General features: G+C 64.3%; 2 protein-coding genes across 2 annotated transcripts; both read left to right on the top strand.

Annotated features, from left to right (window-relative positions):
- The first annotated feature begins 1,800 nt into the window (after nucleotides 1–1,800).
- On the top strand, nucleotides 1,801–3,711 carry NDUFA11 (NADH:ubiquinone oxidoreductase subunit A11). Its single transcript, XM_062634338.1, has 4 exons — nucleotides 1,801–1,945; nucleotides 2,062–2,154; nucleotides 2,664–2,786; nucleotides 3,520–3,711. Exons 1-4 carry the CDS (start codon nucleotides 1,864–1,866, stop codon nucleotides 3,630–3,632), a joined length of 411 nt encoding a protein of 136 aa, XP_062490322.1. The 5' UTR covers nucleotides 1,801–1,863; the 3' UTR covers nucleotides 3,633–3,711.
- A 1,468-nt stretch (nucleotides 3,712–5,179) lies between these two features.
- On the top strand, nucleotides 5,180–9,050 carry KLHL33 (kelch like family member 33). The gene is made up of 4 exons (XM_062634339.1): nucleotides 5,180–6,040; nucleotides 6,180–7,113; nucleotides 7,465–7,635; nucleotides 8,170–9,050. Exons 1-4 carry the CDS (start codon nucleotides 5,467–5,469, stop codon nucleotides 8,744–8,746), a joined length of 2,256 nt encoding a protein of 751 aa, XP_062490323.1. The 5' UTR covers nucleotides 5,180–5,466; the 3' UTR covers nucleotides 8,747–9,050.
- Nucleotides 9,051–9,185: the final 135 nt, after the last annotated feature.

The raw sequence follows: 9,185 nt of genomic DNA, 5'->3' as shown, positions 1-9,185 counted from the left end.
GGGGAGTGGGGGGCTTAGAAGGAAGGTTGGGGATGAGCTGTTTTACCCCCTGCCAACAGCCTGCAGCACCCTCCTGCTCCATCTTTGCTCTTAGGTCTGTAGGCAGCAGTTACTGCATTGTATGTTCTGGCTGCTGCCTGATGTGGGCACAGCCTTCCACACTTCCTGGGGGCAAGGGGGGAATAGTGAAGAGTGTAATAAAAGTGAGCACATCACCTGATAGGGAGAACGGTGTTAGAACAGCAGGAGTAAACTTACCCGTACAATTTGGATTACACCTACAGGAAATGCAGGCGTTAAGGGGAGAAATGTGCAGTTCCAGCACCTTTCCGTAGCCCTGTTCCTAGTGCATGGGGCACCGAGCCAGAGGAGGGCAGGGAATGAGCCACATAAATAGTCCTCAGCTCTCCCTGGCTGGAAACGTGTCCAAGCTGTTAGAAGCCTGCAGGAATAACACCCCCCCCAACTTTGTCTTCTCTCCCCATTCCCAGCCGCTGAGGTATCCATTCCATTGCCTGGTACTGCTGCTGTCCTGCAGGCTGAGTGGCCTCTTGTGCTCCCAGTGAGTGTAGAAAATGGTTTATTTCCTTCCTGGGGCCATGTTACATGTTTAAAAAGTGATCATGTTTCCCCGTAACCCTCTCTAGCTTTAGGAGTTCTGTCATCGTTTGTCAAGATTTCATTAAACTGACTTTTCACTGTGTGCTTTTCTCCCCTTGTTCTTTGGGTTTTCTGTGCACTGACTTGCTGAAACTGACCTCTAGTCTTGCTCAAGTGGACTCTTAAAGGCAGCCTTAATTCCCATCGACCTTCTATGAGTTGGGGGGGATATGTTAAATACGTAATTCCTGATGGAATTCTGATAGCTTCCCTCCAGCTTCTAATGGGACCGTGGAAAGGCAAAGTGGTGATGTTGTATTTGATGGTCGAGGGACCCGTCAGGACCCAGCTGGAGGCCAATGGCTGCAAGTCCCTGTGCTTCCAGCCAGCTGTGCACGTGGGAAACGCTATTGACACCGGTTGTAGCTCCTGGTTGTATTCCATTGCAAGGACAAGACAAAAATCATCTGCTGAAGAGTCTGGAGCAATTCTCTAATGGGCTGAGAACTGTCTATGGAGACCTCAGAGCAGCTCCAGTGCCTAAAGGGGCTGCAGGAAACCTGGAGAGGGGCTTTGGCCAAGGGCCTGTAGGGACAGGCCAAGGGGAATGGCTTTAACCTGCAGAGGGGAGACTGAGATGAGCTCTTAGGCAGAAGCTCTTCCCTGTGAGGGTGCTGAGGCGCTGGCACAGGGTGCCCAGAGAAGCTGTGGCTGCCCCATCCCTGGCAGTGCTCAAGGCCAGGTTGGACACAGGGGCTTGGAGCAAGCTGCTCCAGTGGAAGGGGTCCCTGCCCGTGGCAGGGGTTGGGGCTGGAGGAGCTTTAAAGCCCATTCAACACAAACCATTCCGTGACCACCCCCAGGGCTCCCCGGAGCCTCCTCTTCGGGCTGAACCCCAGCGCTCCCCGCAGGCACCGCGGGGCCCAGAGCCCGCACATGGGGGCGTTGGTTTGGGTCAGGCACGGAGCTCACGCACCCGAGAGCACCGGAGGCCGCGCGGGGCCGCTGCGGGCAGCCGATACCTCCCTGAAGCCGCTCCGGGGGAGCGCTCGGGTGGCGGAACCGGGTCAGAGCCGCCGGGATTCGAACCCCGGTCCCCGAGAGCTGCCGGCAGCGCCTGCCCCGGGTCGGCTCCGGTTCGGCGGGCGGGGCGGGGCTGGGCGGGGCTGGGCGGGGCTGGGGCGGGCAGGTCCTGTCCTCCCCTCCCCTCCCCTCTCTTCTCGCGAGAGTTCGCGGCGCCGCTGCCCGTGCCCTTGCGGCGCCATGGCGGGGTACTGGGACGGGCCCGAGGGCGAGCAGTGCCCGCGCCGCGCCTGGCTCACCACGAGGGTGGGCGCCGCCGCCGGTGAGCGCCGCGGGCCGGGGCCGGGGGGTGCGGGCGGGACCGGGGGGTGCGGCCGGGGCCGGGGCCGGGGCCGGGGCCGCGCCGCTCGCGCTCACCGCCCCCGTGCTGTGTTGCAGGCCTCATCGGAGCCGCGTACCGCATCATCCTGCTGCAGCCCGGCACGGCTCTGGCCGCCGTGCAGATGGCGGCGGTGGACACGGTCACCATGGGTGAGGGCCTCTGACACGGGCCTGCAGGGATGGGCCAAGGGGAATGGCTTGAACCTGCCCGAGGGGAGACTGAGATGAGCTCTTAGGCAGAAGCTCTCCCCTGTGAGGGTGCTGAGGCGCTGGCCCAGGGTGCCCAGAGAAGCTGTGGCTGCCCCATCCCTGGCAGTGTTCAAGGCCAGGTTGGACACAGGGGCTTGGAGCAAGCTGCTCCAGTGGAAGGGGTCCCTGCCCTGGCAGGGGTTGGAGCTGGAGGAGCTTTAAGGTGCCTTCAGCTCAAAGCCTTCCATGATCCAGGTGATGGCCGGGAGGGAGCGGAGGGGCCTTGTGTAATGCTCAGTCTCACCACAGCAGCCAGAACGTGATGCCCGCGGGTAACTGAAAGCAGATCTTGCTCCGTTTCCCTCTTTCCTGCCGTGCCGCCCCGTGCCCGACACAGAGGTGTTCGTGTGCCCTCGGTTCCTTCGGGATTTTGGTGGGTTCACTCGTGGGGTTTTGCCTCTCGCTTGCAGCCACGCTGGGGGCCGTGTTTGGTGTGACGACCTGCCTCAGTGCCGAGATCCGGGAGAAGCCGGAGGACCCCTTGAACTACTTCATAGGAGGCTGTGCCTCAGGAGCCATCATTGGGGCAAGAAGTAAGTCAATGAATCCTGATGTCAGCTCCCCCTCTGAGTTCATTCCGTGCCGGTTTGGTTGATGCTCCATTGTACGAGTCTGCTGAAGTAAATACTGCTGCAGAGTGGCACCAGAGGTAACATCAGCCTGGTTTACAGAATGAGCAGAGCTGGCCCAGTCCTGCTGGTTATAACTGTCAGTTCTACCGTGAAACTGCAGGGTATGGAAGAAGGAACTGTGGAAATCCATGTGTTCTTGGGAACAAACGCGCTTTATTTTACCTGAAGATACGTTCTGACATCTGCCCTGCTCTGGGGGACAAGCTGTATCTTGCTGCTCTCAGGCTAGATCAGCCCCTGCAGTGCTTGGCCAGCTCTGCTTTCTCCAGCATTCAGACTCTGTTAAAGGTGGGAGGCATTCGCTGAAGTTGGGATGAAATCGATCCTTACTTTTCCTGGTTGCTGAGCTGATGGGAGACGGAAGCAGGGATTGCTGGTTGTGTCACTGAGGTGCACGATGTGAGGTTGCCTGTGGAAGGAGATGGGGGGCGGATTGGAGGAATTGGTATTTCCATTTGGAAGCTAAAAGCATGAGAAAATGTAAATCCAGGTGGTTTCTCTTGGCAAACGGCGTTCCTGAGGCTCAAGGGGCTGTGAGCAGAAGATAGAGTGATAGAAGAATGAGTCTGTCACGATCTCCTGGATAGAACTTGTGCACTAAGAGGTCTTTTCTGCTCTGCTGTGTTGTTTCCAGCTCACAATTACTTCACCGGTACCATGTCCTGTTTGGGCCTTGGGATCACTGCTGCCCTCATGAAGATTGGCAACAAGGAGGGCTGGAGGCTGATGGGACCTCCCAAGCTGTGACTGTAGCCTTGCCCTGTGAGCTCTCCTGGGAATGCTCTGTGGAATGAGGCTCTGTGGAATAAAGATGCTGGCAAATCAACAGCTGGAATCACAGAAATCTGGGGCTGCCCAGCTGCTGGAGGGGAAGCTTCATCTGCTGCTGCTGCTGAGCCAGGCCAGAGGAGGCCCCGGAGCTGCTGCGAGGGCTGGAGCAGCTCTGCTCTGGAGCCAGGCTGAGAGAGCTGGGCTGGGGCAGCCTGGAGAAGAGAAGGCTCCTGAAGGGGAGACCTGAGAGCAGCTCCAGTGCCTGAAGGGGCTGCAGGAAACCTGGAGAGGGGCTTTGGACCAGGGCCTGGCAGGGGTTGGAGCTGGATGAGCTTTGAGGCCCCGTCAACACAAACCAGGCTGGGATTCTGTGGTTTCTGTGCACAAGTTCCGTTGCCTCTGTGTCCATGTTGCACACACAGGCTTGAGGGACACAATAAGGGAAACATCTTCATGGTTACAGAAGAGGCAGGCTCAGGAGCGCAGCAAAGGATGAGAAGGAAGAGATAGGAGTTACAGAGAAGTAATAGAACATCTGACAGGGTGGAAAGTGCTGGAGGATGGAGGGCTGGGCAGTCCCTGGGCACACGGGTTCAGCCGGGCCCATGGGCACACAAGGGTACGGGGATGGGAGCGAGGGGCTGCGGGCGCCGGGGGAAGCAGGGGTGGGGCGGGAGCGGAGGTGTGAAGGGAGGGGCCCGGGGCGTCCCCGGGGACGCGGTCGTGCGGGGGGTGCAGGGCGGAGCTGGGGGTGCCCGGGGCCCCCGGTGCGAGCGGAGCCCGGCCCGGGAGCGCGCAACGGGGCTGCCCCGCCCCCAGGCGGGGGCTGAGCGGGGCCCGGGGGGGGCGGGGCTGCCCCCCCGCGCTATAATTACCGAGCCACGTGCCCGCGGGTCACGGCGGGGCCGACGCAAGGACGCGGCGGCGGCCGGCAAGGGACACGTGACACGCGACACGTGAGGTGGCGCCCGGGCGGGGGGCGGCGGGGGCCGGGGCCGGAGGCTCCGCTGCTCCTGGGGCACCGGAGCTGGGGCAGGGGCTGGAGAAGGGCTCGGGGCGTCCCCTGTGGGGCTCGATGGGGGCAGCGGGCGGGGAGGTGGGGCTGTGGGGCTGTGGGGTTTGACGGGAGCACCGGGCTGGGAGGTGGGGCTGTGGGGTTTGATAGGGGGCACCGCGCTGGGAGGTGGGGCTGTGGGGTTTGATAGGGGGCACCGCGCTGGGAGATGGGGCTGTGGGGTTTGACAGGAGCACCGCGCTGGGAGATGGGGCTGTGGGGTTTGATGGGGGCACCGCGCTGGGAGATGGGGCTGTGCGGTTTGATGGGGGCAGCGGGCGGGGAGATGGGGCTGTGGGGTTTGATGGGGGCACCGCGCTGGGAGGTGGGGCTGTGGGGTTTGATGGGGGCACCGCGCTGGGAGATAGGGCTGTGGGGTTTGACAGGAGCACCGCGCTGGGAGATGGGGCTGTGGGGCTCGACAGGAGCACTGCGCTGGGAGATGGGGCTGTGGGGTTTGATGGGGGCACCGCGCTGGGAGATGGGGCTGTGGGGCTGCAGGGTGCACTTTGGGTCGGTGGCTTCATCCTGAGGGTTCAGCCATGAGGCAGGTGAGGGCCACCAGCCTCAGCTACAAGGCAGCAGCGTGGCCTCTGCTCTCGCCCATGGGGCTGCAGTTTTTGCAAGAGGCATCAGCTTCAGTTGTGGGGCAGTAGCAAAGCCTGGTGGCCGCAGCTATGGGGTGGAGGCGTTGGCAATGGACCCCATGGCTCTCAGTGCAGGGCAGTGCCATGTCCCCAGGCAGAGGCTCTGGCTATGGGATGGGTTTTCAGCACTGACCCTGCTCCGTGTGTTCCCGCAGGCAAGATGTGGGTTGCAGAGGGGCCGGCCCCGGCCCAGTGGAACCTGTGGGACAGGGCCCATGCCCGACACGTCCTGGCCACGGCTGACGACCTCCGCGCCACGGGGCAGCTCGTGGACGTGTGCGTGGGCCCAGAGGGTGACATGGCGCACGCTGTGGTCCTGGCCTCCGTCAGCTCCTTCTTCCTTCGCTTCCTGGAGGGAAGGAGCAGGGAGCAGCACCAGGCCCCCCCGCCCCGTGTCCCCCTGCCCCCCGGGGCCACGCTGTGGGGCTGGAGGGCCGTGCTCGCCTTTGCCTATGGCGGAACCGTGCCCCGCGGCCGCAGGAAGGAGGTGGAGGAGGCTGCCCGGGTTCTGGGGGCCCCGCGGGTGGCGGCCGCCTGCGCCCTGTGCCTGGATGGGGACTCCCAGGAGGGGGGTCCCGAGGCCCTGGAGGAGCAGTGGGAGACGCTCAGAGCCATGGGGCAGCTCCACGCCAGGGGCCTGGGCTGCGACCTCCAGCTCCAGGCAGGGGACGAGGTCATCGCAGGTGAGCAGGGGCCTGAGGTGGGGACGGGGACAGGCGGGTCCCTGGCAGCGGCGAGGAGCCCATGGGGCTGCTCCCCTCGGTGCCGGGGCTGGGGGGCTCCTCTGCTGCCCCCCCCCCCCCCCCGTTCCTCTCCCCCCAGTTCAGCGCCTGGCCCTGAGCTGCTCCTGCGACTTCTTCCGCGCGCTCTTCACGTGCCCCATGCGGGAGGCCACGCACGACCCCGCCGCCCCGCTGGCCACGGGGCTGTCCCCCGCCGAGCTGCGCCTGCTCCTCGCCTTCGCCTACACCGGGGCCGTGGCCGGGCCCTGGGCCGCGGTGCTGGAGGCAGCCGAGACCTCCCTGCGCTACCAGGCCTGGGGGCTCCTCACGCTCTGCATGGATGTCTTCACCCGCGGCCTGACCCCGGGCACTGGCCCAGACGTCCTGGCCTTCGCCGTGGATTACGGGCTGGCCCAGGTGAGCCGCGTGGCAGAGGACTACATCTTGGCCACCTTCCCCAGCGTGGTGGCCACGCCGGCCTTCCTGGATCTCCCTGCGCACGTCCTCATCCGCCTCCTCCGTTCCGACGCTCTCAACGTCCTTCACGAGCTGGAGGCTTTGGAAGCAGCGTCCCGGTGGCTTCTGGCCAACGGAGACGGCCAAGAGGATGTGGCCAAGGAAGTCCTGGCCTCTGTTCGCTTCGCCCTCATGTCCACGTGGGAGCTGAAGAAGGTGCCGTCGGTGACTGCAGGGGTGGCGGACCCAAAGGTCGTCCGGGAGCTCATAGTGGCCAGCTTGGCCCCCATGGCCCAGCTGCCGTGTCGGGTGCGGTCCCTGCAGGAGGTGGTCGTGGTTTGCGGTGGGGAAAAGCTGGCGTCCAACCTGGCCGTCCGCAAGCCCAGCGAGCGCCTCTGGTTCGCCCACCGCTACCTCAGCGCTGTGGGGCTGGTGAAGAAGGTGGAGTGGAGGGCGCTGGGGCACTTCCCTGACGGCCCGCGCTTCCGCCACGCCATAGCGGTGGTGGGCAACACCCTCTACATCCTGGGCGGAAAGCACTACTACGGGGTCCGCGACACCCTGGCCAGTGTCTACAGGTGAGAGCCGCGAGGCGCTGAGTGGCACCGCGCGCTGCGGGATCGGAGGAGGCGCTGGTGCTGCCCCACGGCCCCGGGGTGCTGTGGCGTTGCACTTGGTGGAGTGGCCCCAGGGCATTTGGGGCTCCGTTGGGGGAAGCGCTGGGGGTGCTCTCCCCCTCGGGGCTGTTGTAGCTTTCCGGGGTAGGGCCGGGAGGACGGGGGCATGCAGTGGGTTTGGTGCTGCCCAGGAGGAGGGGATGTTCCCACGCGAGGCACACACGTGGCTCCAGGCATGCCGGAATTGGCTGCCCGCAGCGGTGCCGGCGTCCCTCATGTCGCTGCAGGTAACGGGTCACCTCCTGCCCCCAGGTACCAGCCCCTGGACGGCTCCTGGGAGCGCTTGGCCAGCATGAGCTGCGGACGGAGCTACTTCCCTGCCGTGGCTCTTGGCGATTCCATCTACGCGCTGGGGGGCAGCTCTGGGGAGCTCTACTGCACAGACACCGTGGAGTGCTACGACGTGGCCACCGACACCTGGAGGTGAGGCCGCGCCGCGCAGGCACTCGCTGTTCTCGGCCCTAGGAACCCCTTGTGCTGGCAGTGGTGGCCATTGGGTGGTCTTTGGGCCACGGAGCCCCTTGCCTGGGTTTAGCAGTAGCTATGGAGTAGTTCAGCGATGGAGAAATGGCCCACAGTGGCCTTTGGGAGAGGTCTCCTGACTGTCGAGCACCTGTGTCCCTTGGGGTTGGCCTGCGTCGCCTACTGGGTGCTGGAAAAGCTTTTGGCCAAGACAGACCATTTCCAGCTGTGTTCCTTGGGTGTTGGCCAACACCGTCCATTGAGGGAGTCCACTGTGGGTTGACCAACAGTGGTTTTTGGAGTCTGTGAAGTGTTGGAGTGATGTCCCCTGGGCATCCATTGTGTGAGAGCTGATGCTGCCCGCTGGGGCTCCTTGGTGCCGGCCAGGCTGCCTGCTGGGCGCTCAGTGGAGCAAGTGAAGGGCTCCTGGCGGGTTCTCCCCATGGGGCAGCCCTGCCTGACCTCCCTTCATCCCCTCCCTCTCTCCTCGCCCAGGCGGTGCCAGCCCCTGCCCATGGCCCTGTGTGGGCACGCGGCGTGTGCCCTGGATGGTGCCCTCTACGTGTCGGGGGGCTGTGATGAGGCATCCCAGTGCCAGGCGTCCCTCCTGCGCTACGTCCCGGGTGCTGCTGCCAAGCTCCTGGCCCCCATGAATGGCCCCCGGGCTGGGCACATCATGGAGGAGGCGGGCGGGCAGCTCTACGTGGCGGGGGGGCTGTGCCAGCGCGCCGGGCAGACGGGCTACAGGGACCAGCTGGCCTTTGAGGTCTACAGCCCCAAGCTGGACGCCTGGGTCCTGCTCAGCCCCCTGCCCCGCGCCCACGTCGTTGGGGGTGCGGCTGTGGTGGGGGGGGAGCTGCTCGTCCTGGGTGGGTACAGCCATGAGACCTACCAGGACACCCACCTGATCCATGCCTACCAGCCCGGTGCCCGGCGCTGGATCACCCGGGGCACCTTGCCCCATGCCTACACTGAGCTCCAAGCTTGTGTCCTCACTCTCCCCCCTGCCCTGCGTGGCCCCAGCTGCCTCGAGGACCCCTCGAGGTCACCTGAAACCCCCAACAGTGCTTAGGGAGGCTTCAAAGCTCTGCACCCCAGGTACCCTGGCATCCCTCGGTATCCTCCATGGGCACCTCTGTGGGACAAAGTCACCCCCAGATCCCTCCTTCAGAAGGGGTTCTCCCCGTGGTTTCCAGCAGTGCCGCACCCCAGGGTAGGTGCCCTAGACTGTGGGGACCCCATGGGACAGACCCCCCCCCACCGCAACCCTGTGCCTCCGGGGATACTCACTCTCTGCTCCGAGCCCTTACTGGGAGATGGGGATCCCCCAGTTCTCCCCCATACTTGGGTGGAATAAAAGTGGCTCTGGAACCGCCCCTCTGGGTCATCTTGTTTCTGCTGGGGAGCCCACACATCCAGGTGCTTCTCACAAGGAGCAGCAGAGCAGGAGCCCTGCGTGCTGGGTGGGTGGAGGGGGCACCGGGATGGGGCGAGGGCTCTGGGGTGCCTGT

This window comes from Pezoporus occidentalis, unplaced genomic scaffold (genome assembly GCF_034315485.1).
Source record: "Pezoporus occidentalis ecotype Australia unplaced genomic scaffold, CSIRO_AGI_Poc_V1 ctg423, whole genome shotgun sequence".
In the NCBI taxonomy this organism is placed as follows: Eukaryota; Metazoa; Chordata; class Aves; order Psittaciformes; family Psittacidae; genus Pezoporus; species Pezoporus occidentalis.
The sequence above is the reverse complement of the archived record's forward strand: the minus strand, read 5'-3'. Positions and strand labels throughout refer to the sequence as shown.

Excerpts from the sequence above, each read along its gene's own strand:
- KLHL33 (XM_062634339.1), top strand. The coding sequence starts at position 5,467 with ATGGGATGGGTTTTCAGCACTGACCCTGCTCCGTGTGTTCCCGCAGGC. Across the intron at positions 7,114-7,464 it reads ACCCTGGCCAGTGTCTACAG|GTACCAGCCCCTGGACGGCT; the intron begins GTGAGAGCCGCG and ends TCCTGCCCCCAG. Across the intron at positions 7,636-8,169 it reads GTGGCCACCGACACCTGGAG|GCGGTGCCAGCCCCTGCCCA; the intron begins GTGAGGCCGCGC and ends CTCCTCGCCCAG.
- NDUFA11 (XM_062634338.1), top strand. The coding sequence starts at position 1,864 with ATGGCGGGGTACTGGGACGGGCCCGAGGGCGAGCAGTGCCCGCGCCGC. Across the intron at positions 1,946-2,061 it reads GAGGGTGGGCGCCGCCGCCG|GCCTCATCGGAGCCGCGTAC; the intron begins GTGAGCGCCGCG and ends GCTGTGTTGCAG. Across the intron at positions 2,787-3,519 it reads AGCCATCATTGGGGCAAGAA|CTCACAATTACTTCACCGGT; the intron begins GTAAGTCAATGA and ends TGTTGTTTCCAG.